Source organism: Bos mutus, chromosome 19 (genome assembly GCF_027580195.1).
Source record: "Bos mutus isolate GX-2022 chromosome 19, NWIPB_WYAK_1.1, whole genome shotgun sequence".
NCBI classification, from domain to species: domain Eukaryota; kingdom Metazoa; phylum Chordata; class Mammalia; order Artiodactyla; family Bovidae; genus Bos; species Bos mutus.
In genome coordinates this window covers 40316565-40343339 of record NC_091635.1, presented here as the reverse complement: position 1 = coordinate 40343339, position 26775 = coordinate 40316565, and the positions used below count along the sequence as shown (strand labels likewise).

Sequence of the window (26775 nt, the reverse complement as noted above, 5' to 3'; positions counted from 1 at the left end):
AAGGGAGGGGATACCCCCTGGGACTTGTGAGTCATTCCCACCAGGGGCAGGACTGAGGGCCTTTGAGTGGAGTCTGTGTGCCCAGGGGAGATGGAAGGGCACTCGAGTTACTCACTGGAATTTCCAGCCAACCCCAGGACTGGTGGAGTGGAGATATTTGGATATTCAGGGAGCAGCTTCTGAGGTTTCAGGGTTCAGAAGAAGTGGGTGTCGATCCTGCCCTGCTGGGGAGGAGCCTGGGGAAACAGAGGGGGATACTTCTAGGAGACCCCCTCAGGGCCCCTCATGTTCCTTTGGGTGGGGGAAGGCAGACGGGGGGCCCCTGGGCTGTTAGGCCCTTCTCCCATGCCACCTGCTTGTCCGACCAGTGAGGGCAGCCCCATATGCCATGCACTTGGAGCCTGCAGGGTGGGAGACTGGCACAGAGCCCTGGGCTGGCACACTTCTGCCCTGGGGAATGCCAGCCCTGGTTGTTCCCAAGCCCTGAGAACAGCCTCACCCGCCCACACCAGATGAGGAATTGTGGCCCTTCTGATGTGCCCTGGCTATATATAACCCAGCCAGGGCAGGGATAGGGACTGATGGAGAGGGCGGGTGTAGGGTGGGGTGTGCCCGTGTGGAACCCCGTCAGCCCTGAGGCCCCAGAGAACTTACGCCAAATCCCTTGGTCTGTATTTCAGCTACAGTGATAGGGAGAAATCTTTTACTGGAGAAGACAGGTTTTCGGCTGTAATAGAATGGCAGGAGCCCCACCTAGAGATCATAACTTTCAAAGATTTTGGGGGAAGTTGGGATGAGAAACCACGTCCACCTCTCTCCTTTTCCCTCCTCCCTCTTCCTCAACCTCTCCACCCAGCCTGGAGGCTCAACCAAGGACCCTATTCTCAGCTGAGATACTCAGCTGGAAGGAGAGGTGATGACCCCAGGTGGGCCCAGGGTGGCCCATGGTTGACCCCACTGTGGAATGCATTTCCAAATGAGTCCCAAAGAGCTGGACTCTTCCCTCTTTGGCCATACACCTGCCACCAGACGGGGATGCACCATCGCATAAGGAGGTCCTGGTAGACACACAAGGCATTAGGGACAACTTAGACACTGCGTCATTAAGAACCACACTGGCTGGTCCTGGCAACTGTGTACTGAAAGTCACTTGTGAGCTAGAAGCACAAATCCCTGACTAGAGACATAGTTTGGGGGCTGGTGGGAGATTGGCAGGATGGGGGCAGGTGGGGGGTGCTTGAAAGGAGTTGGAGCTTCAGGGCTCATTACGCAGAATCCAGAGTGTTCACTTGACCTGCCTGGTTGGTGGCACTTACTATACAGGTTTAGAAAGTGGTAGACTGATCGTGTGTGAAGCTGAATTTGATTCCAAGATACCAGGAGGAAATGGGACAGAGGTAATATTCAGGACCATCCTCCAACACCCTCTCCCCACCGCCCCACCCTCACCCACGCGCGCACACACACACACACACACACTCCCAAACTTCTCTCAGAGAAACAACCAGTTGTAAGAAGGCAGCAGTCTTGTCTGTAAGCCTGATTCAGTGCACAGATGTTTCATTTAGACTGTACCTTGTTTCTTCTGCCATGGTTTATTTTTTATTTTTATTGTTTTGATGTGGACCATTTTTAAAGTCTTTGTTGAGTTTGTTACAACATTGCTTCTGTTTCATATTTTGGTTTTTTGGCATGTGGGATCTTAGCTCCCAGGCCAGGGAACCCGCACCGTCTGCATTGGAAGGGGAAGTCTTAACCACTGGACTGCCAGGGAAGTCCCTCTGCCATCATTTTTAAATTGAGAGCTCTCACTTAAGAATCCAGATTCCGGCTTCTCTGGAACAATCCAAGATCCGGGGTGGAGGGGGTGGGGGCAACCGTGAGCCTGCACTGCCCCTGGCAGCCAGCAGCTGGAGCTGAGTGACATTTTCTTGAATTCACCTGGTCCCTACCTGGCTCATTCACTAACCGATCTTACCCACACCCTCCTGGGGCCTGGAGTTTGCAACCTTTGTCCTAGATGTTGTGTTGTGAAAGCTTTTCCCAGCTGCCGCCCTGAAACTCCTTCCCGGCAAGAGTAGGTGGATGTATTGATACATCTCTGGATGGGGCCAGGGGGACCCGGGGATGTGCGGATGCATTTAGCTTCTGGAAGCATGGGAAGCCAGGGGAATCAGGCTGGGATGGGCAGGGCTGGCGATGCTCGTGATCCTGGCTTCAGTGTACCCTTCTCTGCGGGGCTGGTTCTACTGGGCCCAGAGGCCCTTCCTGAAGGAGAAGAGCCCCAAAGAGGTGTGGTGCTGCTAATCTCAGCAGCATCTGTAAGAAAGAGGTGTGGTACCTCTGGCGGCCCCAAGCGGTCCCCGCTGCAACCCCTGGCTGGCACTTGTGCTTCTGCCTCGGGAAAGCAGGTCAGGCCTCCTTTGCACAAAGCCCCAACCACGGTGGCGATGGAAACTATGGTTTCTCACCAGGCCTAAAGGTGTCAGAGCCTGGGGCGGAAGTGACTAGGGGCTGGTCGGCATCCCAAGGTGACACCGAGGTTGGCCCGGGGGCCCGCGAGGCTCTGCGGGCAGCTGCTCCTCCGCTCCGCCCCCGCCCGCCGGCCCGCCCAGCCCGCGGGGCCGGTGAGGGGCTGTAAATAAAAGCCTGTCTCTGGGAAGCGGACCTCCCCTCCGCGCCCGGCCCGGCTGCGGCCTCGTCGCCCCTCCTCCGCGCTCCCGGAGCCTCCCGCCGGCCGGCTGGCCCGGCGACCGCAGAGAGGGGAACGGCTCCACCTCGCCCGTCGAGTCGTGCATTTCCTGCCTTGAGAGCGAACGCGAGCCTCGGCGTCCAGGAGGGCGGGATCCGAGCGGCTGGCGGCGGCGGCGGGGCGCCCGGGCCGGGCTGGGAGCGGCGCGGGGAGCGGGGCCCCGCCTGCCCGGAGAGCCGGCGCGCACGGCGGGCAGGGGCGCGCGGGCCCCAGGATCGCGGCGGCGGCGGCGGCGGCGGCTGGAGCTCCCCGCAAGAGGCGGCCAGGACCCGCGGGGCCGCCCCGCTTCCCCTTTCTCCGGGAGGGCCGGGAGCCGGCGGCCCGAGAAGGTTCATAATGGACCCTTTCATCGGCAGCCGGTGGCCGGGCGCCAGGACGGACTCCGGGGAGGCCCGCGTGCTGGTGTAGGCCTGCCCCGCGCGCTCTTCCCGTCCCCGCCGGCCCGCCCCGCTCCCTCCCGGGCGCCGGCGGCCACGGCTGCTGCCGTTGCTGCCGCCGGGACCCCGCTTCCTGTTTGCCCTCCGCGGCTCCGGCTGCCATGGAAGAGGAAGAGGAGGCGATAGGCTTTTTGGACAAGGTCCTGGAGGATGAAGATGTGTTTCTGCTGGAGGAGTGCGAGCTGGGAACCCCGACCAGCCCCAGCTCAGGGTCCCCCTTCTTGGTGACTGTGAAGGTGGGAACGTGACACGCCCTGGATGCTTGTCGGGGGAGGGGGCAGGGCTCGCAGCTCTGACTGCAGAAATGGCTGGTTTGCGCACCAGCCTCGTGGCTGAGCTGGAGCACCCCAACCGGAGAGGGGTCCGGCGCCCGGCCGCCCGCCCGTCAGGGGATGCGAGGGGCTGTGCTCTGGGCAGTTTTTCCCGGGGGAGAGGTGCAGTGCCGGCCTCCTCCCCTTGGACCAGTTGTCCTCGGAGGGGAGTGGCTGCTGGCTTTCCCCAGACCAGCTCGGGGGCGGGGGGTGGCGGTGGCTTTTTCTCTGGCAGTGACATGAGTCACCTGGGGGGCACGCCAGGGGTGTGAGCCTGCTTTCCCGCCCCCCACCCCCCCTCCCCACGAGCCGACTGACCTGAAACCAGAAAGCTATAATTCCTTGTTTCCATGGCAGCAGGGGGATAAGTGCAGTGGGAAGTTCAGGCCAAGGGGACCCTTGCTCTTCCCAGCTAGGAGACTTGGAGCATCTGGGCCAGGGCTCCGGGTGTTTGGAGGGATCCAGAACCAGGGGTCACTGGGCTTCCTTGAAGGAAAAGAGTTGGATGAGCCGAAAAGGGGAGGAAACAGCCCACTTGGAGGCCAGAGCTGGGTGGATAAGGCACTTTACCCAAGGTGGGCACTGGCAGGAAGCATAACAGCCCACCGACGCTGGGCTATGGGCATTCTCTGCAGTGGTGCCCTTGTGTCGTTGGAGAAGTTGCCTTGAAGGTAGAGTGGGAGGGGCGGGACTGCCTCAGACCCCTCCCTTCTCTTCACCTGAGCCCCAGGGGCTGGGCTTCCCCTTGAAAGCACACCAGTGCTGCACACCACACTATATTCTTCCTTTCCTTCACCTAGGCCCGCTTCTAAGATCTCTGACCTCAGTGTTTTGCTCACCTCCTCCCTATTCTGCGGCTTGAAGGGAGGGCCAGTGAGAACGTTTGGCAGGGAGTTTGCAGGCTGCAAGCCAGGCTACCTAACACAGAGCGCCTGTCTGTGGGCCCCGGCCCGTCTGCCCTGGCAGCACTTCACCCCAGAGGGCTTGGTGCACAGAGCCTTGCTGTGGGCAGGAGGCAACTGTCACTGAGCCTCCCTGGGCCCCTTTGTCCCTCCTGTAAGATGGGCATCAGAGCCCTGCCCCATCCGGGCTACAGTCTGGTTCCGAGGAGGAGCTAATGGAGGTAAAAATAGACTGCAGGCCCACGGTAGATGGCTGATGTGTGGAAGGGGCGGAGCAGTAGCTGTAGGCCTGGGTGTGGGGCAGAGAGAAGCTATAATGGGAGGCTGGCAGTGGCTGATGCCCCACCCCTGGGCTGCTCATCTGGTGCTAGCCTGGCACACTGGAGTAAGTCATGTCTCGCATTGGGCCCCTGAGGCCTTGCCCTTGGGGTCTGACCAGCCATCCCAGGAACAGGATGGAGAAAAGTCTGGTTATGAACCAAGAGCACCTGCTGGGAGTTTAGTGGTGTGTGGGATGGGACCTACGTGGGTTCCTAATGGTCCTTCCCTGAGACGCCCTCCCCAGTACAGATGGGACCCCACTCCTGTGCCGCCTTATGGGTCTCCTCCCTGGTTTATTCCAGCCTAGCCCATATTTCATTCTGTTTGGAACTCTAGACTCCGCCTCCTTGATTCTGTTCTCCTCGAGGGCAGAGCCCTCTTGTATTCATGGTGGGCACTGCACAGAGCCTGCTGTGTGGCTGGTGTCCAGTGGATTGGTGGGTTGAGTGAGGCTCGATGTCCCTGGCCTTGTAAGAAGGAAGCATGTGGATGCCATGGGGGCTTAGGTACACATCACACCTAAAAATGCTGTTCCTCCCGGAGCCCTGTGAGTGCCTGGCTGAGTCCTCCCCTCTGCCTTGCCGCCGCAGTGTTCCTGTACCTACCTGACTCCAGGGAGAAGGGCCCTTTCCTGAGTGTTGGAGAATTCCAGGCCCCCTGTCTCAACCTGAACACATCTAGGAAGCCCTTCACCACCACCAGGCTTGGCCATCTATAGAGGGAAAAGCAGGCAGAAAGCTCGCTGATTCATTCAACAAACACTCAGGTTCTGTTCTAGTCAAAGCAGGATGCCTGGCACTGGGGAGGAGAGGAGATGAGAAAGACTTGATCCTCTCTCATAAAGAGTTCAGAGCAAGGGGCAAGTGCCCAGATAATAGGACTATAAAGAGAAAATAGGCAGAGCCAGGAGAAGGGTTCTGATAAAAGGGTACTAAATTCAGATTAGGAGAGAACGCTTCTCATTGAGTCAGGGGTGGGTGTGGGTGTGGGGGTGGGCATGTACACCTGTGAGGTCAAGGCTCCTTTCTGGACGGTGTGCTTCTGTCCCGGGCTTGGCACACTCCTGCTTGGTAGACTCTTCTTGACACCTGGTAGGAGTCCAGGGCCGTTCTCTCTTTGCTGCTATTACTTTACTTCAGGAGTACTTACCTTCAACAGTGTCCAAACACCAGTCCTATTATACAGGTCAAATCAATCCTGTTTTCAGTGTAGTTTCTGAGATGCTTCATCCTGCCCAGGGGACAGGTATGAAGATGGCCGTGGTTTTCTCCATGGAGCTTGGGGCTGGAGCTTGGAATGTGTTTCAACTCACACCTCCCTTTGGGGAGTTAATAGTCTATAAACTAAGAATAATGCATGAATACCGAGAGCAGCATCGCCCCCCTCCGTAAGGTGTTATGAACCTCCTCCAAATCTTACATACGATTCTATTTAAAGGTACCTTGGGCTGATAGAGGCCTTGCTATGTAAAAGCTGCTATTTAAAGGAACTCGATTGTCAGGAATTTTTTAATCCTTTTGTAATGCAGATTAACTCCTCAGGTGAATTCTGTGCCGATTTTTAATGGATTTTCAACTGCCTGTGTTTCTGTTTCACTTGTCCAAATCTCTGCTCCCCCCGACCATGTGTAGCCATGGCCGTGCCTGTGTTTCCTACTCAGGTTTTTTTCCCTGAAGTGTGAACCACAGATGAGATGATTTGAGAGATGATTTTAGGTAGCACCTACATATAGATTTTGCATTTTAACAGTTAAGCATACATTTTAATGTATCTTAGGAAAAAAATAAGAACTTGATTGGTGGTCCAGTGGTTAAGACGCCGAGCTTCCACCGCAGCTGGTGCGGGTTTGACTTGTACATCTTTCCTGTGCGTTCAAATATAATGCTTGGGATAAGGCTGTGTTTTTGTTTTTGTTTTAATTTCACTTATTTTATTTCTTTTGGGCTGTGTGGGTCTTTGTTACTGCACAAGCTTTTCTCTAGTTGCGGCGAGCAGCGGCTACTCTCCAGTTGTGGTCTGTGGGCTCCTTATGTGGTGGCTTCTCTTGTTGGGGAGCCAAGCTCTAGAGCACATGGGCTCCAGCGCTTGTGGTTCCCAGGCTCTAGAGGCAGGCCCAGTGGCTGTGGTGTAATGGGCTTAGGTGCTCTGCAGCATGTGGGATCTTCCTGGACCAGGGATTGAACCCGTATCTCCTGCATTGGCAGGTTGATTCTTTATCTCTGAGTCACCAGGGAAGCCCAAGGCTGTGCTTTTAGAAGCCAGTTGTAAAGAACAGTATTAAGCAAGCATGCTGGTGGTATGTGAGTATGACACAACTGCAGAGATGTGGGATGTGAAGTATTGCTGGATCCCGTGGGGCCTGCCTGTGGCTTCAGACAGCAGGGAGCCCGGAATATGGGGCTCCGCCTTTCAGAAGAGTCCCCCAGCAGTGGCCCCTGTCCTCTGCCTTCCATTCTTCTGAGGAACTAACTGAAAGAGAACTTCCCGGTGCCTAGGGCTGGGAAGAGGAGAGAATGGCTGAGTTCCCTGCATCGACTCAACTCAGGGAGGGGCCAGCTATTCTGAGGCTGATGCTCTGCGTGGACCCAGCGCCTAGACTCAGTGCCATCGACTCTGGCCAGACAGCCCCACCGCCACCTCCTTGCCCCTTGCATACTGGTGTGGCCAGTGGGCTGAGTTCTGCTGTTTGCAGAGCCACTTGGCCTAAGGTGGTCCTGCCTGTTCAGCCCACATTGCTGTTTTGGAGATTAAGGCTCCTAGAGACAGTGTCTTTATTTGGCCTGGAGCCAAAGCCTTGGAGGCTTTATTTAGCCCAGACTGTAGAAGACCAGGCCAGAGCCAGCTGAGCCTAAGTTGAAGCTACTGTCCCCTTCAGAGTGACTTGACCTCTTGGATTTGGGGCCTCAGGCTGTGACAGCCTTCCAGCCCAGCAGATTGTGTAAAATGCTGGCCGTGATCGAGCCCACCATGGCTGCTGAGTTTCATAAGCTCTGCTTGGGGAGGAAGTGGGGACAGTGTCGCCCAGAAGGCAGCTTCCCTGTGTGCAGGACTGGCAGGCAGCCTGGCACAGGCTGTGGGGGCCCTGAACTCCCGAGAACTCCCCCCGGTGATTCTGGGCATGTAGGCGCCTCTGGGGGGGGGTCTTTGGGGGTCAAGACTGTCCTCTCCCCTTTTTTCCTAGTGCTGGGCACACAGTGAGGTATGAGTGAATGGATGCTGAGCCCTGGTGGCTTTTTTGTTTTGTGGCCACACCGTGCGGCAGGCGGAATGTTAGTTCCCTGACCAGGGATTGAACCCAGGCACCCTGCAATGGGAGCACAGTCTTAACCACTGGACCACCAGGGAAATCCTGGGGCCTAGTGTTTTATGGGATGAGAGTAGCCCCAGGAGGACTGAAAAAGGAATTGTGAATTTCCAGGCAATTCCAAACCAGGAACAGGTGGGGTCTGAGGAAAGTGAAGATGGAAGAGGATTGGGGTGTTAACTGAGAACAGGTTAGCTGTTGGTAAAATGGTTAATTTCACATCCTTTTCCATTGCCTCCATCCCCTCACCAGCCAAAACATCAGAATGAATACAGCCCAGAGTGGGGCTGCTTGGGAGTGACTACTTGCTGCATTTGGGGGGATTCTTTCAAGATTGGACTCCGAGGTTGGAGTCTCATGAGGAGGGGGTCCTGCTGCACTGGGCTGTCATGGGGGCTGACCCCAGGGCCTGTACTCGTGCCTGGGGTGGAATGTAAAGGCTTGGTGGGAGCCATGAGTCACCAGCTCTTCACCCTGGACTTTGTCCAGCCAGGCCTACAGTTAAGCTCACACTGTGCCCCCAAGTGACTTCTGGAGAGCGTGTTTGCCAAGCCCTTGGGCACATCCCGGGTTGGCAGGGAACAGGAAGGGAATGGGATACAGGAGGGAAGTGCTGGCCCCCAACATAGAGGGCTAGTTCCCACTTGTCAGGCAGAAGCAGCAGGGTCTGACCTTGACCTCCGCCTCCAGGGCCTGTGGGCCCTGCTCCAAGCTCCAGTCTCGGAGGTGGTGCTGCCTGCCTGCGATTCTCATGGCTCTAGACAGCTGGCAGTTTCCTTTCTCTGTGCCTCAGAGGGATAATGATAACACCATCCAGACTGCAGGATTCCAGAGAGTTAATCCTCAGAAAGCACTTAGAACTGTGCCTGGTACTTGTGAAGCCATCGATAAGTAACTTGTTTTTCCCTGAACCTTGGCACCCATACTGGTCTCCTAATGCTGCCGAAAGCAACTACCACACATTTGGTGGCTTAAAACTACACAGATTTATTCTCTTGCAAGTCTCAAGGGTCAGGAGTGCTGCATTCCTCCTGGAAGCTCTAGGAAAGATGACCTGTTCCCTTGCCTTTTCTGGCTTCTAGAGGCCCCTGCATTCCTTGGCTCGTGGTCCCATCCTTTGTCCTCAAAGCCAGTAGTGTCACATCTTTCAGTTTCTCACTCAATCTCTCCCTGTCCCCGCCCCCATCCCCTCTCTCTCTCCTTCTGTGAGCTAGTCGCCTTTTCTCTGACCCTGACCCTCTTGTCTCCTGCTCATAGGTCTCTGGCATGCATGCTGTGCTGTGCTAAGTTGCTTCAGTCATGTCCAACTCTTTGCGACCCTGTGGACTGTAACCCACCAGGCTCCTCTGTCCTTGGGATTCTCCAGGCAAGAATACTGGAGTGGGTTGCCATGCCCTCCTCCAGGGGATCTTCCCGACCCAGGGATCACACTCGTGTCTCCTGTGGCTCCTGCCTTACAGGCAGGTTCTTTACCACTGAGCCACTGGGAAACCCCAAAAGGTCTCTTACCTGGGCTCTATCTGATAATCCCAGGATAACCTCCTCACCTAAAAATCCATAGTCACATTTGCAAATTCCCTTTTGCCACTAAGGTGGCATAGTCGCAGGCTTTGTGGCTGAGGAGGTAGACATCTTTGGCAGAATGTCCAATTATAAGATCAGGTTTTATTTCAGAGACTCTGGGAAAGACTGCCTCCAGCAAAATTGCTAACTGGTTTGCTGATAGCAGATCAAGAGTTCCTCACCTGGGGAAAGGGTAGCAAGGCCTGTGAGAACTTGCTAGGCAGCCAAGCAGCAGGCAGGAAGCAGCTCTCCTGGGACCCAGGAGATTTCTGATAGCTTCAGAAATATGAAGCTTGGCATAGCTTCAGCTTATGCTTAAGGGTATGTGCTTAAATGCCCAAAGAGGGAACTGTTTGAGATTCTAGGTAAGCATCTGAAGCTTGACAAAGGAACATAAGAGTGAGGGAATCATCAGAGCAGGAGATGAGCCCTGAATTTGGTGTTCAAGGACCTGGGAGGAGAAGGGAGTCCCAGCTCTGCCACCTTCTGGCTATGTGATTCTGGACTGGTCCCCTCCCTCTTTTTAAGTCTTATTTGTTTGTTTCCATTTGTATCATGGAAAAATATAGTACCCCCGTCGGAGAGGTATTTGAGAGGGCAATGAAGCTGAATGAGAGAGTGGAAAGAACTTACAAGGCTTAATAAGTGTCAGGTGCCCACATGTCAGGAGCATCACGTGGTGCTGGGCTTTGTGGGGGGAGGGGGCGGATTCCGGAGGAGCAAGATACAGGTGGCCCTGCAAAATCACCGGGCAGGTAACAAGATCAGGCACGTGTCAGGGGCAGCGGACTGCCTCCTTGAGAGCCGAAGCTGCAGGGCCAGGGCCTTCAGCTGTGCCTTCAGGAGAGAAGTGCTCACGCGGGAGAAGGCATTACAGGTAGCAGGGTCAGCTAGAACCAAAGTCTGGAGGCTGGAGCACTCTGGCCTGTTGGAAAGGCAGATGGCTGTTGGAGAGATCAGAAGGGTGGGGAGAGGTGCTGGGAGCCATTGCAGGTGTTTAAGGAAAGAATAAGCTGGACCCCATCACACTTTATAGTCATATATTGATACTTACTCGGCTTTTGTTTTTGTTTGTTTGCTGTAATGTATTTATCTTTGGCTGTGCTGGGTTTTCGTTGTGATAAGCAGGGGCTACTCTATGGTTGCAGTGTGGGCTTCTCACTGCAGTGGCTTCTCTGTGTTGCAGAGCACAGGCTCTAGGTCAAGTGGGCTTCAGCAGTTGGGGCACACAGGCTCAGTAGTTGTGGGCTTAGTTGCTCCGTGGCATGTGGAATCTTCCCAGACCAGGAATCAAACCTATGTCCTCTGCATTGGCAGGCGGATTCTTATGCACTGTACCACCAGGGAAATCCTTGGCTTTGGTTTTAACGTGTTTCTTTCCCACTAGATTATAAGCCATATGAAAGTAAGGGCTATCGAATGCTTGTTTCCCACTGTATCTACGGGATAGGTGGGCATGTGTTGCATGAATAAACGAATGAAGAACCTACTTGAATTTCCCAGTAATCACTTTTTGCAGTATTAAGTCTTTGATAAGCATCAGGTGTAGGCTGGCATTCTGGGAAGACTGATCTGACTCTGAGTGCAGTGGAGGCAGGAGAGAGAGGCAGAGGGCAGTCCGAATCCAGTGGGGACTAGGTTGCTGTGGGCCTCAATTACAACAGCGAAGAGGGTGGAGCAGAGGAAGGAATCCTCGTAAGAGATGAGCTAGAACACTTTGAAGGGACTGGGGACTCCGTGTGGCAGAGGAGAAGGAGAGAGGAGGCTAGGAGTGACTTGGGGATCTTAGATGACAAGAAAAGTTATATGTCTTTTCACTCAGAAAAAGTGTTCAAGCATGTTCTCTGTGCCAGGAACTGTTGGTGGCACTTAATACTGCAAAAAATGATTACTGGGGAATTTGAGTAGATTCTTCACTTATTTATCTATTCATTCAACACATGCCCCACCTATCCTGTAGATACAACGGGAAACATTGGCTAGTTGGTGGCCATTCAAAGCTAAATGGGGTATGATCTCTGCCATAGAGGAGAAAGAATTCTGGAGCGGGGAGGAGGCCTGTTGGGGTCAGGAGATGCTGGGGGCGGGGTGGGTACAAGGGGTAAGGTTGAGGGCCCACAGCCAGCACCTTCCATTGCGGGATTGAGTTCCTGGGGGCAGGAAGATACAGTCAGAGGTGTAGCTGGAAGGCCGCTTGGCCGGGAGTCCCATGGCCACTTCCATCCCGTCATCTCTGACCCTACTCCTCCTCTCTCTTCATACATGTCTTCATCGAGCACCTTCTCTGGCCCCTGCTATGCTCTCCAGGTGACCATGCCCATCTCAGTCATGACTCTGATTTCCCTTAACTGACTGTTTCCCCTCCTCCATTAAATTGCTCCCACACATGGGCTCAGGTTCTTTTTTTTACCTTGCTCACTATTAATAAGGGTGAAAGGATTTAAGTCGCTCAGTCGTGTCTGACTCTTTGTAACCCTATGGATTGTAGCCCACCAAGCTCCTCCGTCTGAGGAATTCTTCAGGCAAGAATACTGGAGTGGGTAGCCATTCCCTTCTCCAGGGGGTCTTCCCAGCCCAGGGGTTGAATTCAGGTTTCCCGCACTGCAGACAGATTCTTTACCATCTGAGCTATCAGGGAAGCCATTATAAGGGTGCTGTGCGAAGTTACTTCAGTCATGTCCAACACTGTGTGATCCTATGGACTGTAGCCTGCCAGGCTCCTCTGTTGGCTGTGGGTTTGAGCTCCTGGAGGCAGGAAGATATAAGGGTAGATGGGTATCAGATAAGGAAGCATGGGGGAAAAAAGGATGGAAAAGAAATTAAGCAAGAAGGGAGCAGTAGGAGTATGGATAATTTTTTTTCCTTTTATATTTCTGTGTTTTCCAAATTTTCTATAATAAGTATTTGGCTTTTGTCCCCTTACAAAAATGTTAAAGAAGAGGGGGGAAAAGGCAAGAAAACAGGCTGCTCAGATTCTGATCTGCTTTTACAGGTGGAAGCAGGGAAGGGCCTGGAGATGAGGAAGCTGGTTCTCTCGGGTTCCTGGCCAGTGAAGAGATCTATATTAACCAGCTGGAAGCTCTGTTGCTGGTAAGTATGTATTTTAGGGTCTTTGTGCTCTGAGACTGTGTTTGGAAGTTGGAGAGAGAGAGAGGTGGACCAGTCCTTCCCAGGGCTGGGGTCTGTGGAACTGCTCTGCCTACGGCTTGGCAGCCAAGGTCATTGCCAGAAGAGGCCCGTGCCTCTCGATCCCAATTCTCCATTACTTACCCTGGGAAAGGTGGAAGAAGAAGCACCACCTGGTTAGGGGTGGCAAACACGCCATCACCCCTAACTACAGTGCAGACATTACTAATGGATCACAGTGCTCTGTCCAGGTGGGATCTTAGCCTCTGCCTCCAGCTGATGCTGTGGGCAGTCTCTACCAATCAATCACTTGAGGCCTCTTTGTCATCCCTGGTCCCAGTCCTTCCTCCTGCCTGGAATGGTGAACTATTAGCACCATCCTGAGGCCTTCTGGCAGGAAATGAGGTGGAAGGCTGTCTGTGTCGATTTCAGAAGCACCATAGCTCTGAGGCATTAGACAGACCGCCGCCCTCTGTGAAATGTGCCTTAGTTTCTTCTCCAAGCTGGAGGCGTTGTTGTGAGAATCGGACCGGGAGGGGAAGAATACAATGTTTTCAAAAGGTAGAAGTAACCGCAGATGTAAGATGTTTTTGCCTCTGAAGAAAGTGCGTATTAGATGCATCTGGATATTATGCAGAGTAATTGTGCGTGGAAAGTTCTCTGCCTGGGGTGTTTTGCAGACTGAGACATCAGATGATACCAGAACAAGGAGGAATAAGAAATGAAGATGTAGATCAGTGGAAAGTACTGTAAGATCTGCATTCATGTACTTGCTGTGATGTGAGCTGCTGTCGCCAGGAATCCCAGGGGGCTTACCATTTGTTTCCCCAGGAGTAACTGTTGAGGTGTGTCACCGCTTTGTAACACAGGGGAATGAGTTGGTGGTCAGTCTTACTGGGAATCTGTTGGTCTTCACAGTTATTTCTTCAAGGGAGGAACAGTTTGGCAGGTCGATCAGGACTCTGGTCTGGGGCCGGAGCTGAGGCAAGACTTGACGCTGCCATGAATAGTGGACTTACTGCCCTGCCTTTCAACTATGCGTCTTGATTGCTAGTGGATTGTTCAATCAGCGAAGTGGAGTGAACCAACATTTTAAAACGAACGAGAAAGAAAACGTCAGCATGCATCCCACGTAGTAAGAATAAGTACTGTTTCAGGCAGCTTTTGGTTTATGTGGATATGTGTATGTATGTACTGGGCCACGTGCCTTCTGACGTGTGTTGTTGGTTTTCAAAACCACTGATGGGACTTCCCTGGCTGTTCAGTGGCTAAGACTCTGAACTTCCAATGCAAGGGACATGCGTTCAAGCCCTGATTGGGGAATTATAATCTGACATGCTATGAGACACTGCCCTCAATTAAAAATATTAAATAAAAAAAAAATTTTTTTTTTTTAAAAGCCATGGATAATCTCCTTGAGCCTCAGTTTTCTCATCTGAAGATGAGAGCAATGCCATTACCTTCTCTCTGTCCTTTATGTGGTTGAGAAGATCATTTTGAGGACCTAGTACAATGCTAGGTTCTTAGACACTCAAGTATCAGTCAAAGGAAGGGGAGGACAAGCAACCAAAATCCACCTTATAGCCTTTTTTTTTGCCTCACTGTGCAGCATGCAGGACCTTCATTCCCTAACCAGCAATCGAACCCAGTCCCCCAGTGAAAGTTTGGCATCTCAACCACTGGACCACCAGGGAAGTCCCAGAAATAACACCTATAAACTATGAATTGCTGTGCTAAACAAAGGGGCATGGCTGTCATTACTATGAATAAAAGGATGCATATTTGAAAGAGGCTCAGAGGAACGGCTTTGAATCCCCACCTGATCGCCTGCCGGCTCTAGACCTTCAGCAGATAATGGACCTTTGTGCCTCATTCTGTCCATCTGCAAACTGGGTATACTCATATTCATCCTTTCTTCTTGGGGTCTTTGTGAGGGGTGAGTGAGTCTGTAGGGGAAGCTCTTTGAGGCCAAGTGAGAGCATATTCTATTATTTTCTCCCATTCTGGGAGAGAGCGCAGGTTAGAACCTGTTTGTTTCTGTCCACACACCTGTTCCCTGAAGGAAGGGGAGGTGCATGTTCCCGTTGGAAGCGGGCCCCTCTTAGACTCCAGCTCGGTTCTCATCTGTCGTTGGGCCTGATTTGAGTTCAGTTTGGGTAAAGATAACAACAGATTTAGGGTCCAAGACACTCCCTCCCGGCTCGCCTTTCTAACAGCTCATGCTCTCAAGACAAAAACCGTGAGGCTGGGGCTCCCACTCCCAGGGTGTGACCCAGGGTAGGTCCCTCCACTTCCCCCCAGCTTGTTCATCCTGGGTTGGCTCTTTCTTGAGCAGAGGCAAGGGTGAGGGAGAGACGAGCTAGGCGGCCTGGGCTGTGACTGGTGGGCCCCCCCACAGTACAAGTCTCAGCTGATAAGCCTCGGTTTTAAGGACTCAAGCCCTCTTCTCCTAGAGCTGGGGCCCTTCCAGGAGCTAAGCCCTTGGCTCTTGAGAGGTGATCTGACAAAGGGGTTTGGAGAAGAAAACCTGCCTTCCCGAGCTCCCTCCTCCTCCTACGCCCAGCGCGCCTTCTCTCCACCCTGCCCCCATTCCCACAGCTCCACTCGACTGTGTGTTTGTTCTTGGTTTAACACTTCCTGCTATGCAAACGGCTGGGTGTGTACACCCAGGACTGGGGACACACAGCAGGAGCCTCTGTTCGCGCTGCCTGGTTTGCTGGCTGGGCATGGTTTGGTAACCTCCCAGCACCTTCCAGTTCCTGGTGGGCTCAGGTTACAAGGAAGAGGGTCTGGGAGCCTGGGCTGAGGTGGAAGAAGGGAGGCAGGAGACCAACTGCACTTCATTCTGCGTGTCTCCAGGCTGGTTAGTGAGCTGGGTGCTGCGGCTGGGCTTCCTGGGCCTTCAGCACCTCCCACCGCTGGGCCCCTCTCTCAGACTCCCCTCTGGAGTTTGCTTTGTCTCTTATCTGTAAAATAGGTTCAGGATGCCCCCCCTACCCCCAGCCTCTGGTGACAGTTAGCAGAGTTGCATGTGGCAGCCTCCAAGCCTTTTGGAATCAGAGGTGGAGGAAGTGGGCCGATTTCTCTCCCCTGTTTCGAAAGGCAGAAAGCAAATTGCTGGGGGACAGAGCGAACAAATGACAGTGTGGAGTCACGAACAAGTTCAAGCCCGCCTGGCCCGCCTCCCTGAGGAGCCCTTCTTGGGACACCCAATTTGTTTCGGAGCATGCGTGCTGAGTCGTGTCTGACTCTTAGCGACCCCATGGACTGTAGCCCGCCACACTCTTCTGTCCGTGGAATTTTCTAGGCAGGAATACTGGAGTGGATTGCCATTTCCTTCTCCAGGACACCCAGAGCCAGAGTTAACTGATCAGACGGGGAGCCAGCACTGCATCCTCTGTTGCAGGAATCTAGAAGCAGGGCTAACTGGGTGTGCTCTGTCAGGAGAGCAGGACTGGAGCTGCTCTGTCAGGAGAGCAGGACCGGAGCCCAGCTCAGTGTGGGGCCGCCTGTGCCTTTCAGCCAGCCCTCCCCGCCTGAGACCTATTTTCAGAGCTTCACCAGATAAAAATAACTGCCTCCAAGGGTCTCAGGCCAGCCAGGGGCACGCATACAGCACTTCCCCTCCCCCAAAGGCCCCCAACCTTGTCCTGAGAAGCCGGCCTGATGCCCCAAGAGCTGGCCTTGTCCATGTGACCCGCCCTGCTGAGCGCCGGCTCTTCCCCTTTTGCGGACGGAGTGGGAGTTTAGGAGGAAGCAGAGTGGTTGTGTCTTGTCTGTTCATAGCCCTGAGTGCTTCCCCTGCAGTTTCTGAGAAATCCTGACCACCCCTGCCTTTCCAGGCTGTTCTTTCCTATTTCCTTTATTCCCACCCTGGGTGGGATTACACCCCAGCAGGAACAGGGACTCTGTGGTGACTTGGCCCCTCACCTGGACCTGGGTTGTGGTGGTGGTTGTTGAGTCGCTCAGTCGTGTCTGACTCTTTGCGACTCCACGGGCACTGCAGCACACCAGGCTTCCCTGTCCTTCGCCATCTCCCAGAGTTTGTTCAAACCCATGTCCACTGAGTCAGTGATACCATCCAACTATCTCATCCTCTGTCATCCCCTTCTCCTCCTGCCCTCAATCTTTCCCAGCATCAGAGTCTTTTTCTAATGAGTCAGCTCTTCACAGCAGATGACCAAAGTATTGGAGCTTCAGTATCAGTCCTTCCAATGAATATTCAAGGTTGATTTCCTTTAGGATTGACTGGTTTGATCGCCTTGCAGTCCAAGGGACTCTCAAGAGTCTTCTCCAACACCACAGTTCAAAAGCATCAATTCTTCGGCATTCAGCCTTCTTTATGATTCAGCTCTCAACATCTGTACATGACTGCTGGAAAAACCATAGCTTTGACTATATGGACTTTTGTCAGCAAAATAATGTCTCAGCTTTTTAATATGCTGTCTAGGTTTCTCATAGCTTTTCTTCCAAGGAGCAAGTGTCTTTTAATTTCATGGCTTCAGTCACCATCTCCAGTGATTTTGGAGCCCCCAGAAATAAAGTCTGTCACTGTTTCCATTGTTTCCCCATCTATTTGCCATGAAGTGATGGGACCGGATACCATGATCTTAGTATTTTGAATGTTGAGTTTTTTTCACTCTCCTCTTTCACCTTCATCAAAAGGCTCTTTAGTTCCTCTTCGCTTTCTGCCATAAGGGTGGTGTCATCGGCATGGGTAGAAAGAAGTAAAAAAGGATAAAGTCTGGGACTTTCCTGGTGGTCCAGTGGTTAAGACTTCACCTTCCAATGCAGGTGGTGGGGGTTCTGTCCCTCGTCTGGGAGCTAAGATTCCCATATGCATGGGGGCCACAAAACCAAAAACACAGAACATAAGCAATGTTTTAATAAATTCAATAAAAACTTTAAAAATGGTCCACATCAAAAAAGTCTTAAGGATAAACTCTGATCAGTCCTGAGAGCCAGCTCAGTATCCTTCACAGAGCACTGGGGCCATGAGCTGGATGGGGCGCCTGTCTGTGGTGGGGACAATGCTCTTCCTTTCTCTTGGCCCAGATTCCCTCTATCTCCTTCCTGCCTGCAGGCTTCCCCAGGCCCCGCTTCTCCACCTGCTCAGAGCTTCCCTCCGAGGCCCTGTTCCCATCACCTCCTCTGTGAAGCCCTCTCCAAGCTGGGCCAGGACAACCTTGGCACCGGTTGGTTGGTATTTGCAGTCCAAGTTGAGTAATAACCGTATCTTGCTTTGTGCACAAGAACGTTTCATTTGTGCTGGTCCACCTTACCCGAATAGATTATAATGTTCTGCAGAACAAGGACTGTGAGTCATACAAATAATCTCCAAAGGGAAAATTGGACCCTGTCAATCCCTCCAGGGAAAGCCAGGTCATTTCACGGGCTTTTTAGCCGCATTCCTTCCCCCATGTGATCCATGCCTTGCTCACCCCTCCAGCCCTGCTTTAGGGCTCTGCTTGCCAACCCCCTTGCTCGCTGCACGCAGGGTCACCAGCCTGCTTCCAGCTCCTCTCTCTTCCCAAGCTATTCCTGCCTCAGTCTCAGGCATTGGGAAAATCTGCCTAGAATATTGTCCCCTTTGCTCCTATGCTTCCATTTCAAGTCAGCATCCCCTCCTTGTCCTCCCGCACGACGTCCCCTTATTTCCTTCACTGCATTTATGTACGATCTTGTGTTTAATTGTGTCCTTGTGTTTCGTCTGTCTCTGCTTCTCCATGGGAGGCTTCATGGGGGCAGTGACTAGTGAAACACTGAATAACCTTCCACACACCCCCAGTCTGGCCCCACGTAGGCACTTGGTCCATTATTTGTGGAGTGAATAGTAATCATAGTAGCAGCTAGCATTTATTGATTGCCTCCTATGTGCCAGGCATATGCTCAATATTTTATATAAATTAGGGCTTATGGATTTGATAATATTATCCCAGTTCCACAAATAAGGCTGCTGAGGCCCAGAGATGCTAAGTGACTTGCCCAGAGCTATCAAGTGGCAAAGCTGGGACTCTGGCCCACACTGCCTGGCCTGCACCAGGTCAGACCCCATCCAGCGTTCCCAGCAAAGGGCTGGATGCGAAGGCCGTGTTGGTTCCAGCACTAGGAGGGTCAGAAGGAGGACTTCTGCTTTTTCTTGCCTTCATTCTTCTGTCTGGACTTTTTAGAGCTGGGAGGATGGGGAACCAGAAGTCAGAGTGTTGTCTGGGTTTTTAAGTAGATGGGACTTCCTCATGTGGACAGATAGATGGAAAGATACAAGGAAACCTGGCTTGGGCATCTGGCTGCTGCGGCTGGCTCGAGCTGGGGTTTGGGGGGCAGGTGTCTTCTCTCAGGGTGAGCCAGCAATAACTTGGGCCTCCCTCCAGAGGAGGTGTTCCCTGAATCCAGCCTTGAGTTGCCCATCCTCTGCTTGAATGCTTCTCTTATCAGAAAGCTCACTACCTAATCCTGTGAGATCATGGAGGGCGGCTTTGTGAGCCCATAACTGCTCCTGCAACTTCTCCTTTCTGCTCCTGGGTCTCCAGAATGACCCAGATTAAGTCAAAAGCCTCTCTCCACCCAGCCCTTTATCTACACGCGAGAGGAAGAACACCCACCGTGTCTGACTCAGGCTTCTCTCTCCCAGGTAAACTTCCGCCCCCCACACCCTCCCCGCTTGTGCCTTCTCTGTGGGAAAGGTTTCCAGACCCTGTCCCCCAAGGTGGACAGTCTGGGCATCTCTGGGGACTTTAGGGCTGAAAGATGATCAACCATGGAGGAGCTCCTTACCCTTCAGTATCACTTTTTGTTTGTTTCAACTATGCATTTTAATACTTATTTTTCCCTGATTAGAAAATAAATATTTACTCATTGGAGGTAATTTAGAAAATACAGGGACTTCTCTGGTAGTCCAGAGGTTTAAGACTCCATGCTTCTAGTCCAAGGGGCATAGGTTCAGTCCTTGTCGGGGAACTAAGATCCCACATGCTTCATGGCAGAGCTAAAAAAAAATAAAACTAAAATACCGAAATCACATTGAAGAAAACATATCCAAGCCTCCTTTTCCCTTAATGCTGGGCTTTAAAATGATGATTTCTGCTCTCAGCAAGTGTTGGGAATGGTCTTGAGTTTCTGTCTGTCACCTCACCCTCTCCACCAGCAGGCCTGGGAGCATCTTGGTGTAGACAAGCAGAGATGACAGATTGTCTTGCATGTCAGCCTTGGCGTTGAGAACGGGTCTGAGGCTACAACCAGGCTCAGTGAGAAGGATGTTGTGATCGCTTAGTCATGTCTGCCACAGGTCCAGGTGGGACAGTGGTGTGGGTGCCACCTGCTCGCCCTCTGTATACCGAGTGATGGGAACTTAAGATGTCAGTGCAGCTGAGATCGGTTTGGTCCCTTAGAAACTCTGTCCCCCAAGTCCTAGAATCATGTTCTGTTTCTTGAAAGGAAACAGCTAAGGGATTGAGTTCTCACTCAACCCTCCTTCCCACTGAAGCACAGCAAGGGGGTTTATGACTCCGAGCCTGAGGCCATTGTGGAAGAAAGCTTTGTATCCTGTTAGACCCTCAGGCAAACCCACGACAGGCTGGGAACCTGGGCCCCCTCGAGGGACAAGGGTTGGGAGAAGTGTGTCCAGGCGCTACCCCTTGGGCCTGGCAGAGCTGCCGGGCCAGGCTCTGGCCATCAGGTGCCCTCTTCTTGCAGTTGCTCGTGGCTTGCTGGGGCCTGTGACATCTGCTGCTAGATCCAAACCGAACTTTGGGTGTCCAGCCCTCAGTGACCTTGTCTGGGGGGAACTTGGGCACCAGGAAGGCCTAACCTGGGCCCTGAGCCTGCTGACCCTCCAGTTTACTTGCCTCTCACTTCTGCTCTTTCTTCCTTCTCTCTTCTAGCCCATGAAACCTCTGAAGGCCACTGCCACCACCTCCCAGCCCGTACTCACCATCCAGCAGATCGAGACCATCTTCTACAAGATCCAGGACATTTACGAGATCCACAAGGAGTTCTATGACAACCTCTGCCCCAAGGTGCAACAGTGGGACAGCCAGGTCACTATGGGCCACCTCTTCCAAAAGCTGGTGAGTCTCCCGTTGATGGAACGTGCTTACCTGGGGCCTCAGTGGAGCCGCTGGTGTTGAGAGAGAACCGATTGGCCCCAGACCTCCTTGGCTTTCTTGAAGGCCTGGGTTGTCGGTAATGCCTAACACGGCTCCTGATGGGCATTACTGACACTGGGTCATTCTGAGTCCTGGAGAAAAGCCTGGGCTTTTGCCTTGTGGGGAACCTGCCTCGTGCCTGGGCTCTCGGCCTCCCCAGGGAAGCCCTAGAGTTCTTCTAGGGCTGCCGGAGACAGGCCATGTACGTGGGTGCCCCTGGCAGGGGGCTTCAGGGCTGGACCGAAGGCTCCCCTGCGGGCCTCAGCTGATGGAGGGGCATGTGCTGGGTGGAGGGGCAGGCATCCCTCACCTGAGACCTCAGACGTTCTCCTCACTTCCATGGTACCTATGAAGTGAAGAGTTGGGGTGGAGGAAGACAGTGTCAGCTAACGATCCTCTGCTGAGGGCCCTGGATGGAAAGCACTAAGAGCCCAGCCCCCTACCATGGCCGGGCAGGGAGAAGGAAGGAGGAGGCAGAAGTATCGTGTGGCTTTGGTGTTGGGAAAGGCTGCCTGAGGTCTTAGCTCCCGGGGCTTCCGTGACACCGTCTGCTCCAGCTCAGTGTCTGTCTCTGGCAATGTCCCCCGAGGACCCCCAGTCAGACCCATGGACCACCCCCAATCTGGCTCTGCCCCCCATAACTTCGCCAGCCCAAGAGGCAGGATGGAGCATAGGAGTTGTGGTCCTGTCCTCTGGGTGTAAGTGGTGGGGGGCAGGGAGCAGGGGTAGGACTTCTCTGCAGGGGTCGGACCCGTTGAATGGATAGGCCTCTGCTTTTCTTACCCAGAGAAGACTCTTGCTTGGATGCTCCGGGGCCACAAGCTCAGCATGCTCAAAACTGAACTCATTGGCTCTGAGGTTCTTTGCTGTCTTCCCTGCCTCTGTCTCAGTGGGTGTGGCCACATCCCATGATGGATATCCGTGACTCCTTAGGACTCATCCTTGGCACCTCCCTTCCCTGCATCCCTTAGAGTCCACTTCTTTAAAGCTCACAGCCACCTGCTTCTCTCCACCTGCTAGTGCCCTCATCTGGACCACTGCTGTGGGCTCAGGAATGCATTCTACCCCAGGCCTGCCTCTACCTAGCAACAGGAGAATGTTTTCTAAACTCCTGCCTGGACCTCACTTCCTCCCTGCTCACATCCCTTCAGGGGGCTCCCCCTTAGCCATTGAATAAAGACCAGCCTCCGCTGTCTGGTTTATGAGACCCTTTGCTGCTGGCCTCGATCCACCCTGGCCTCTGGCTATTGCCTTCCCCACCCTGGTCTCTCAGTTCACACTGCAGATACACTTGACCTCTCTGTATTTGCGGCTCTAGCCTCAAATGTCCTTCTCTGTCTTGTCTGGCATCTCTGGTCAGTTTCCAATTTAAAAGTGACCTCTGTGGAGAACGCTTCTGCAGCCCCTTGAATGCAGCTGCTGTGCTTACACCCTCCATGAACACGAAACTGCCTGACTCCCCAGAATATGCTCCAGGAGGACAGACTGTGTTTTCTTCAGTTTGGACTCTCAGAACCAGTCTAGAACTCAATATGTGAATGAGTGAGTGAGTGAGTGAATGAATGAGTCAACAAATGAGCCAATGAATGAATGGGCGAATGGAGTACACCTTGTTCTTGGCCCCTGGGGCCAGGTAGAAGTTGGAAGGGCATTGAGGAGACATCACAGGACCTGAGGTCCATGTCCTGAGGGACACACAGAGATAAACACAGTTTCTAGATCCAGGTCACAGCTGAGTTGGAATCCAGGCTCTGCCACAGGTTAGATGTAAACATGTGACATTGGGCAATGTACCCAGTTTCTCCTGACTCAGCTTCCTCGTCTGTAAAAATGAGGATAATAATAGTGTTTACCTTGTTGGATTGTGAGGACTGAGTGAGTTAATACCTAAAAAGTTCTTGAAACAGGACCTGGAGTATAGTAAGTTAGGAAATACTTAATACTTAGTCATTATCATTACCATTATTACTATTATTACTGCTGTTATTACTATTGTTAGGAAGAGGCCCCCGCAAAAGGCATTCTTGCCAGGGAACCCCACACTTCCGGTTCTGGCAGCCCCAGAGTACTAGCCCCTGTTCAGGGATGATGAACACCCAGTCATCACCGCCCACCTGGTCCAGGAGCCTGTGCTGACTGGCTTGAGGGGGAGTCTCTTGTAGCCCTCAGGAGGGCAGAAGAGAGGAGGGTGGGGGTGTGGGAGGAGTGAGTAGCCGGGGGCATAGTGGAATGCCTGCCCAATTTGTCTTTGTCATTTGGACCCTGCTGTCACCAGGGTTCCCCCTTCTGGTTTGAGCTCCACTGGCTTGGCCATGTATTTGCTACCCCAGCCCCCACCCCCACTTCTCTTCCCCTGCCTCATGAACTGACGCCTGAAGCCCCTGAGCCTACGGGCTTGGGAGAAGGCTGGGGCAGCCCAGGCATCTGGAGGCAATTTCTTTCCAGCTGGCCTCTGGGTATTTGATTATCCATTACTGAGAGAGGGGAATTAGCATCTCTGTTATTTGTTTTATGAGATCACCCCCGTGCCAAGCTGCTGTTTCCAAAGCAACCTCCACTTCCCAGGGAATGGCCCAGGCAGGCCAGGCATCGGGCCCCGCAGACTCGGGTGCTCCATGCAGATGGCGGTGCCTGGATGGCCGGTGACCCCTGCGCACAGGCCTTCTGCCCAGGGGGCTCCTGCTTGCAGCCTGTTTCCGACTACACCCTTGGCAGTGGGTTAGGAAGGTAGCATTCCACCCTGAACACCCAGTCTTTATCCCTCTCATGGAAAGGTGGACAAGGAAGATGTGTACCTGGAAGGATATCAGTAATCCTGGTTTAGGAAGCAACTGTCTAGCACAACCCCTGTAGCCTAGGATACCAGGGGCCAGGACACTCCCTGGAAGAGGAAACGGACTCCATCCCTTCCCACCCCTGCCCATTTCTGAAGTCTGGCCCATCTGGGGCTGAGACCTGCATGGCTCTGGCCCTGGCTTCTTAAGCATCTTGGGTCTCACTTTTTCCTCTGGCTTTCCTGGGCCCCACCTGCCAGCTTCCTTGAGCTGTCTCTGCCCTGGAGGGCTCCAGGTTCCCTAGCCCACCTCTTTGGGTCCTTGAGGAGTGCAGGTATTGTGCAGAAAGCAGAGTCTGTCTGGGCAGGCCTCAGGGGCAGCAGACTTCCTCCCCTACCCACCCTTCTCCCCGCACCTTGGTGGGTAGAAGGCCCCAGCAGCTGAATTTCCTTGCTACTTCATTGAAAAACAACTTAACCAGAAAATCTAGAGAATAATGTAGCAAACAACAATACACTCACCTCCCAGAATTAACAGACACTAAGCTCTGAAGAATTCAGAGCTTGTAGTAGTAGTGTTAGTCACTAAGCTCTGAAGAATTCAGAGCTTGTAGTAGTGGTGTTAGTCACTCGGTCGTGTCCCACTCTTTGCGACCATGGACTGTAGCTCACCAGGCTCCTCTGTCCATGGAATTCTCCAGGCAAGAATACTGGAGTGGGTTGCCATTCCCTCCTCTAGGGGATCTTCCTGACCCAGGGATCGAACACGGGTCTCCTGCATTGCAGGCAGATTCTTTACGGTTTGAGCTATAGCAACTCTCTGAAGATACAGGGAAAGACTTTTTAATCAAGAAGCTAAAGAATTACAAATGAGGATGAAGTTAGTCTCTCTGCCACCCTTTCCTCTTGCCCTTCCTCTCAATCTAGAAGCAGCTACTGGCATGAATTTGGTGTGTAGTCTTTTAGGCTGCAGTTTGTGGGTTTTGCTACATATCTGTATCTTCTTAAAGCATTGCATTTACTTTTAAAGTGTAGAAAAAAATATGTATATATGTATCATATTTTGCCATTCGATCAGCATTCATTTTGAAACTTGTCATCGTTGCTACACAGAGATCTAGTTCATTCATTTTAACTGCACAGTGTGTATGGGTTCCTTTCTTTGTGAGCATTGGTTTGCAGTCTTTTCACAAAAGAAAAAATGAAGTGGGTAAAATACCCATGTTTACATTTCCTTGGACACACACACATGCAAGTTTCTCTAGAGCAGTGCTTTCTAGTAAAAATAATAGTGTGAGCCACATATATAATTTTTCTAGCAGCAGCCACACTCAGTAGAAATAAACAGGTGAAATTAATGTGAAGAATATATTCTATTTAGCTTAATAGAGTCAAAATATTACCATTTCAACATGCAGTCAAGATTAAGGAATTAGATAATTTACGTTCTCTTTTGCATACGAAGCCTGTGAAACCCAGTGTGTGTTTTACACTCACAGCCCACCTCCGTTTGGACTAGCCACATTTTAGGTGCTCATGTGTAGGGCTTCCCTGGTGGCTCGGATGGTAAAGAATCTTCCTGCAATGCAGGAGACCCAGGTTCAATCCCTGCGTCGGGAAGATCCTCTGGAGAAGGGAATGGCTACCCACTCCAGTATTCTCGCCTGGGAAATTCCATGGACAGAGGAGCCTGGCGGGCTACAAGTCCATGGGGTTGCAAAGTCAGACACGACTGACTAACGTGTAGCAAGTGGCTCCCGTATTGGACAGCGTAGCCCTGGGGTCTGTATGTAGAGAGGATATGCTCAATAGGCTGAACTGAACATATTTTCAACCTTATTGGTTATTGACAAATTATTTTCCCAATAATTATACCAATTTACACCCACCCACAGGCAGTCTTTAAAAGTTCCTGTTTTCCTACATTGTTTCTGACTCTTAATATCATTAGACTTTAACATTTTGACCAGATTGATGGGTATGAAATAGTATCTCGTTGTGGTTCAATTTGAATTTCCGCCCTTTGCTCCTGTAAGAGGAAACACACATGCACAGCACAGAGAAGGCTTTCCATAAATACACCTGCAGAATTGAATTAATGAAACTCGGTTTCCCCTTTTGCAGTAAGGGCTGATGGCATCTGTTCTGCCTCCCCGAGAAGGCGAGGCTCTGTGTGGTCCTAAGCCGGGGAAAGCTTTGTGTTAGGTGCAGACTGACATGCAGATGTGTAGAGGAGAAGGACCTCTGGTTCCTTGAAGGCTGAGGAGGTGGGGACAGGGACCTGGAGGCCAAGGGAAGTGGGGACTGTGCCTTTAAATGCAGTTCCCCAGTCTCAGCATGGGGAGTGGAGCCTTGAGCGGGCCACACGTGCCCACCCCCCTTCCCAGTGCTTCAGCTAATTCCAGGATGTGAAAGACGTGTGAGGCATTAAGGGGCTTCAAACTGTGCAAGACTTTGATGATGCTAAATAAAGCCAAATGCTGCTATGAGCTGAGTTTTAGCAAGCCAACAAAGGCCCTGCCCTGCTCCCCACAACCCCACAAACCCCCTTGTTAACCTTATTGGCTGAGCCAGTTTCCATGGAAACTGTGGAGTTCAAAGGGATGCCGTAGTATGTTCATTCCTGCCTTTTCTCTCTGCTCGCAGCTAGCCATTTGGACTGAGTTAGAGGTTCTGAGCGCTAAGGGAGCTCCAGGTGCTCTGGTTATGCTTTCATCCATTCATTAATCCTTTCTCCCCATCCCACTCCTGCCCTCCTCTCTCTCCGCCCTGCAGGCCAGCCAGCTTGGTGTGTACAAAGCATTTGTGGATAACTATAAAGTCGCTCTGGAGACAGCTGAGAAGTGCAGCCAGTCCAACAACCAGTTCCAGAAGATCTCCGAGGTGGGCAGCTCCCTGCACTGCCACCCCTACTCAGGGTTTTGAGGGGCTGGTCAGAGCCTTCCAGACTTAGAGCCTCTCCTCTTCTGCTTGCCCGTGAGAAAAATAGTTCTCCTGATGGGTAACAGCCTGACATTTGCTTTTTTGCCCTTGACATTTTCCTTCTTAATATAAGAATATCAATTTCTATATGATTCTGTTATTTTTCTGTTATTTTGATTTAGGTTATTCTGTGTTAGAACAGGGGAAGCAAAAAGAAAAA

The 26775-nt window shown here is 52.5% G+C and overlaps 1 protein-coding gene across 1 annotated transcript in view; it reads left to right on the top strand.

Annotated features, from left to right (window-relative positions):
- ABR (ABR activator of RhoGEF and GTPase) overlaps positions 1 to 26775 on the top strand; it is a 185874-nt gene that overhangs the window by 100741 nt on the left and 58358 nt on the right. The window contains 4 exon segments of the mRNA XM_070390306.1: positions 12583 to 12622; positions 12625 to 12680; positions 20597 to 20782; positions 26409 to 26516. Coding sequence (XP_070246407.1) covers positions 12583 to 12622; positions 12625 to 12680; positions 20597 to 20782; positions 26409 to 26516 — 390 coding nt within the window.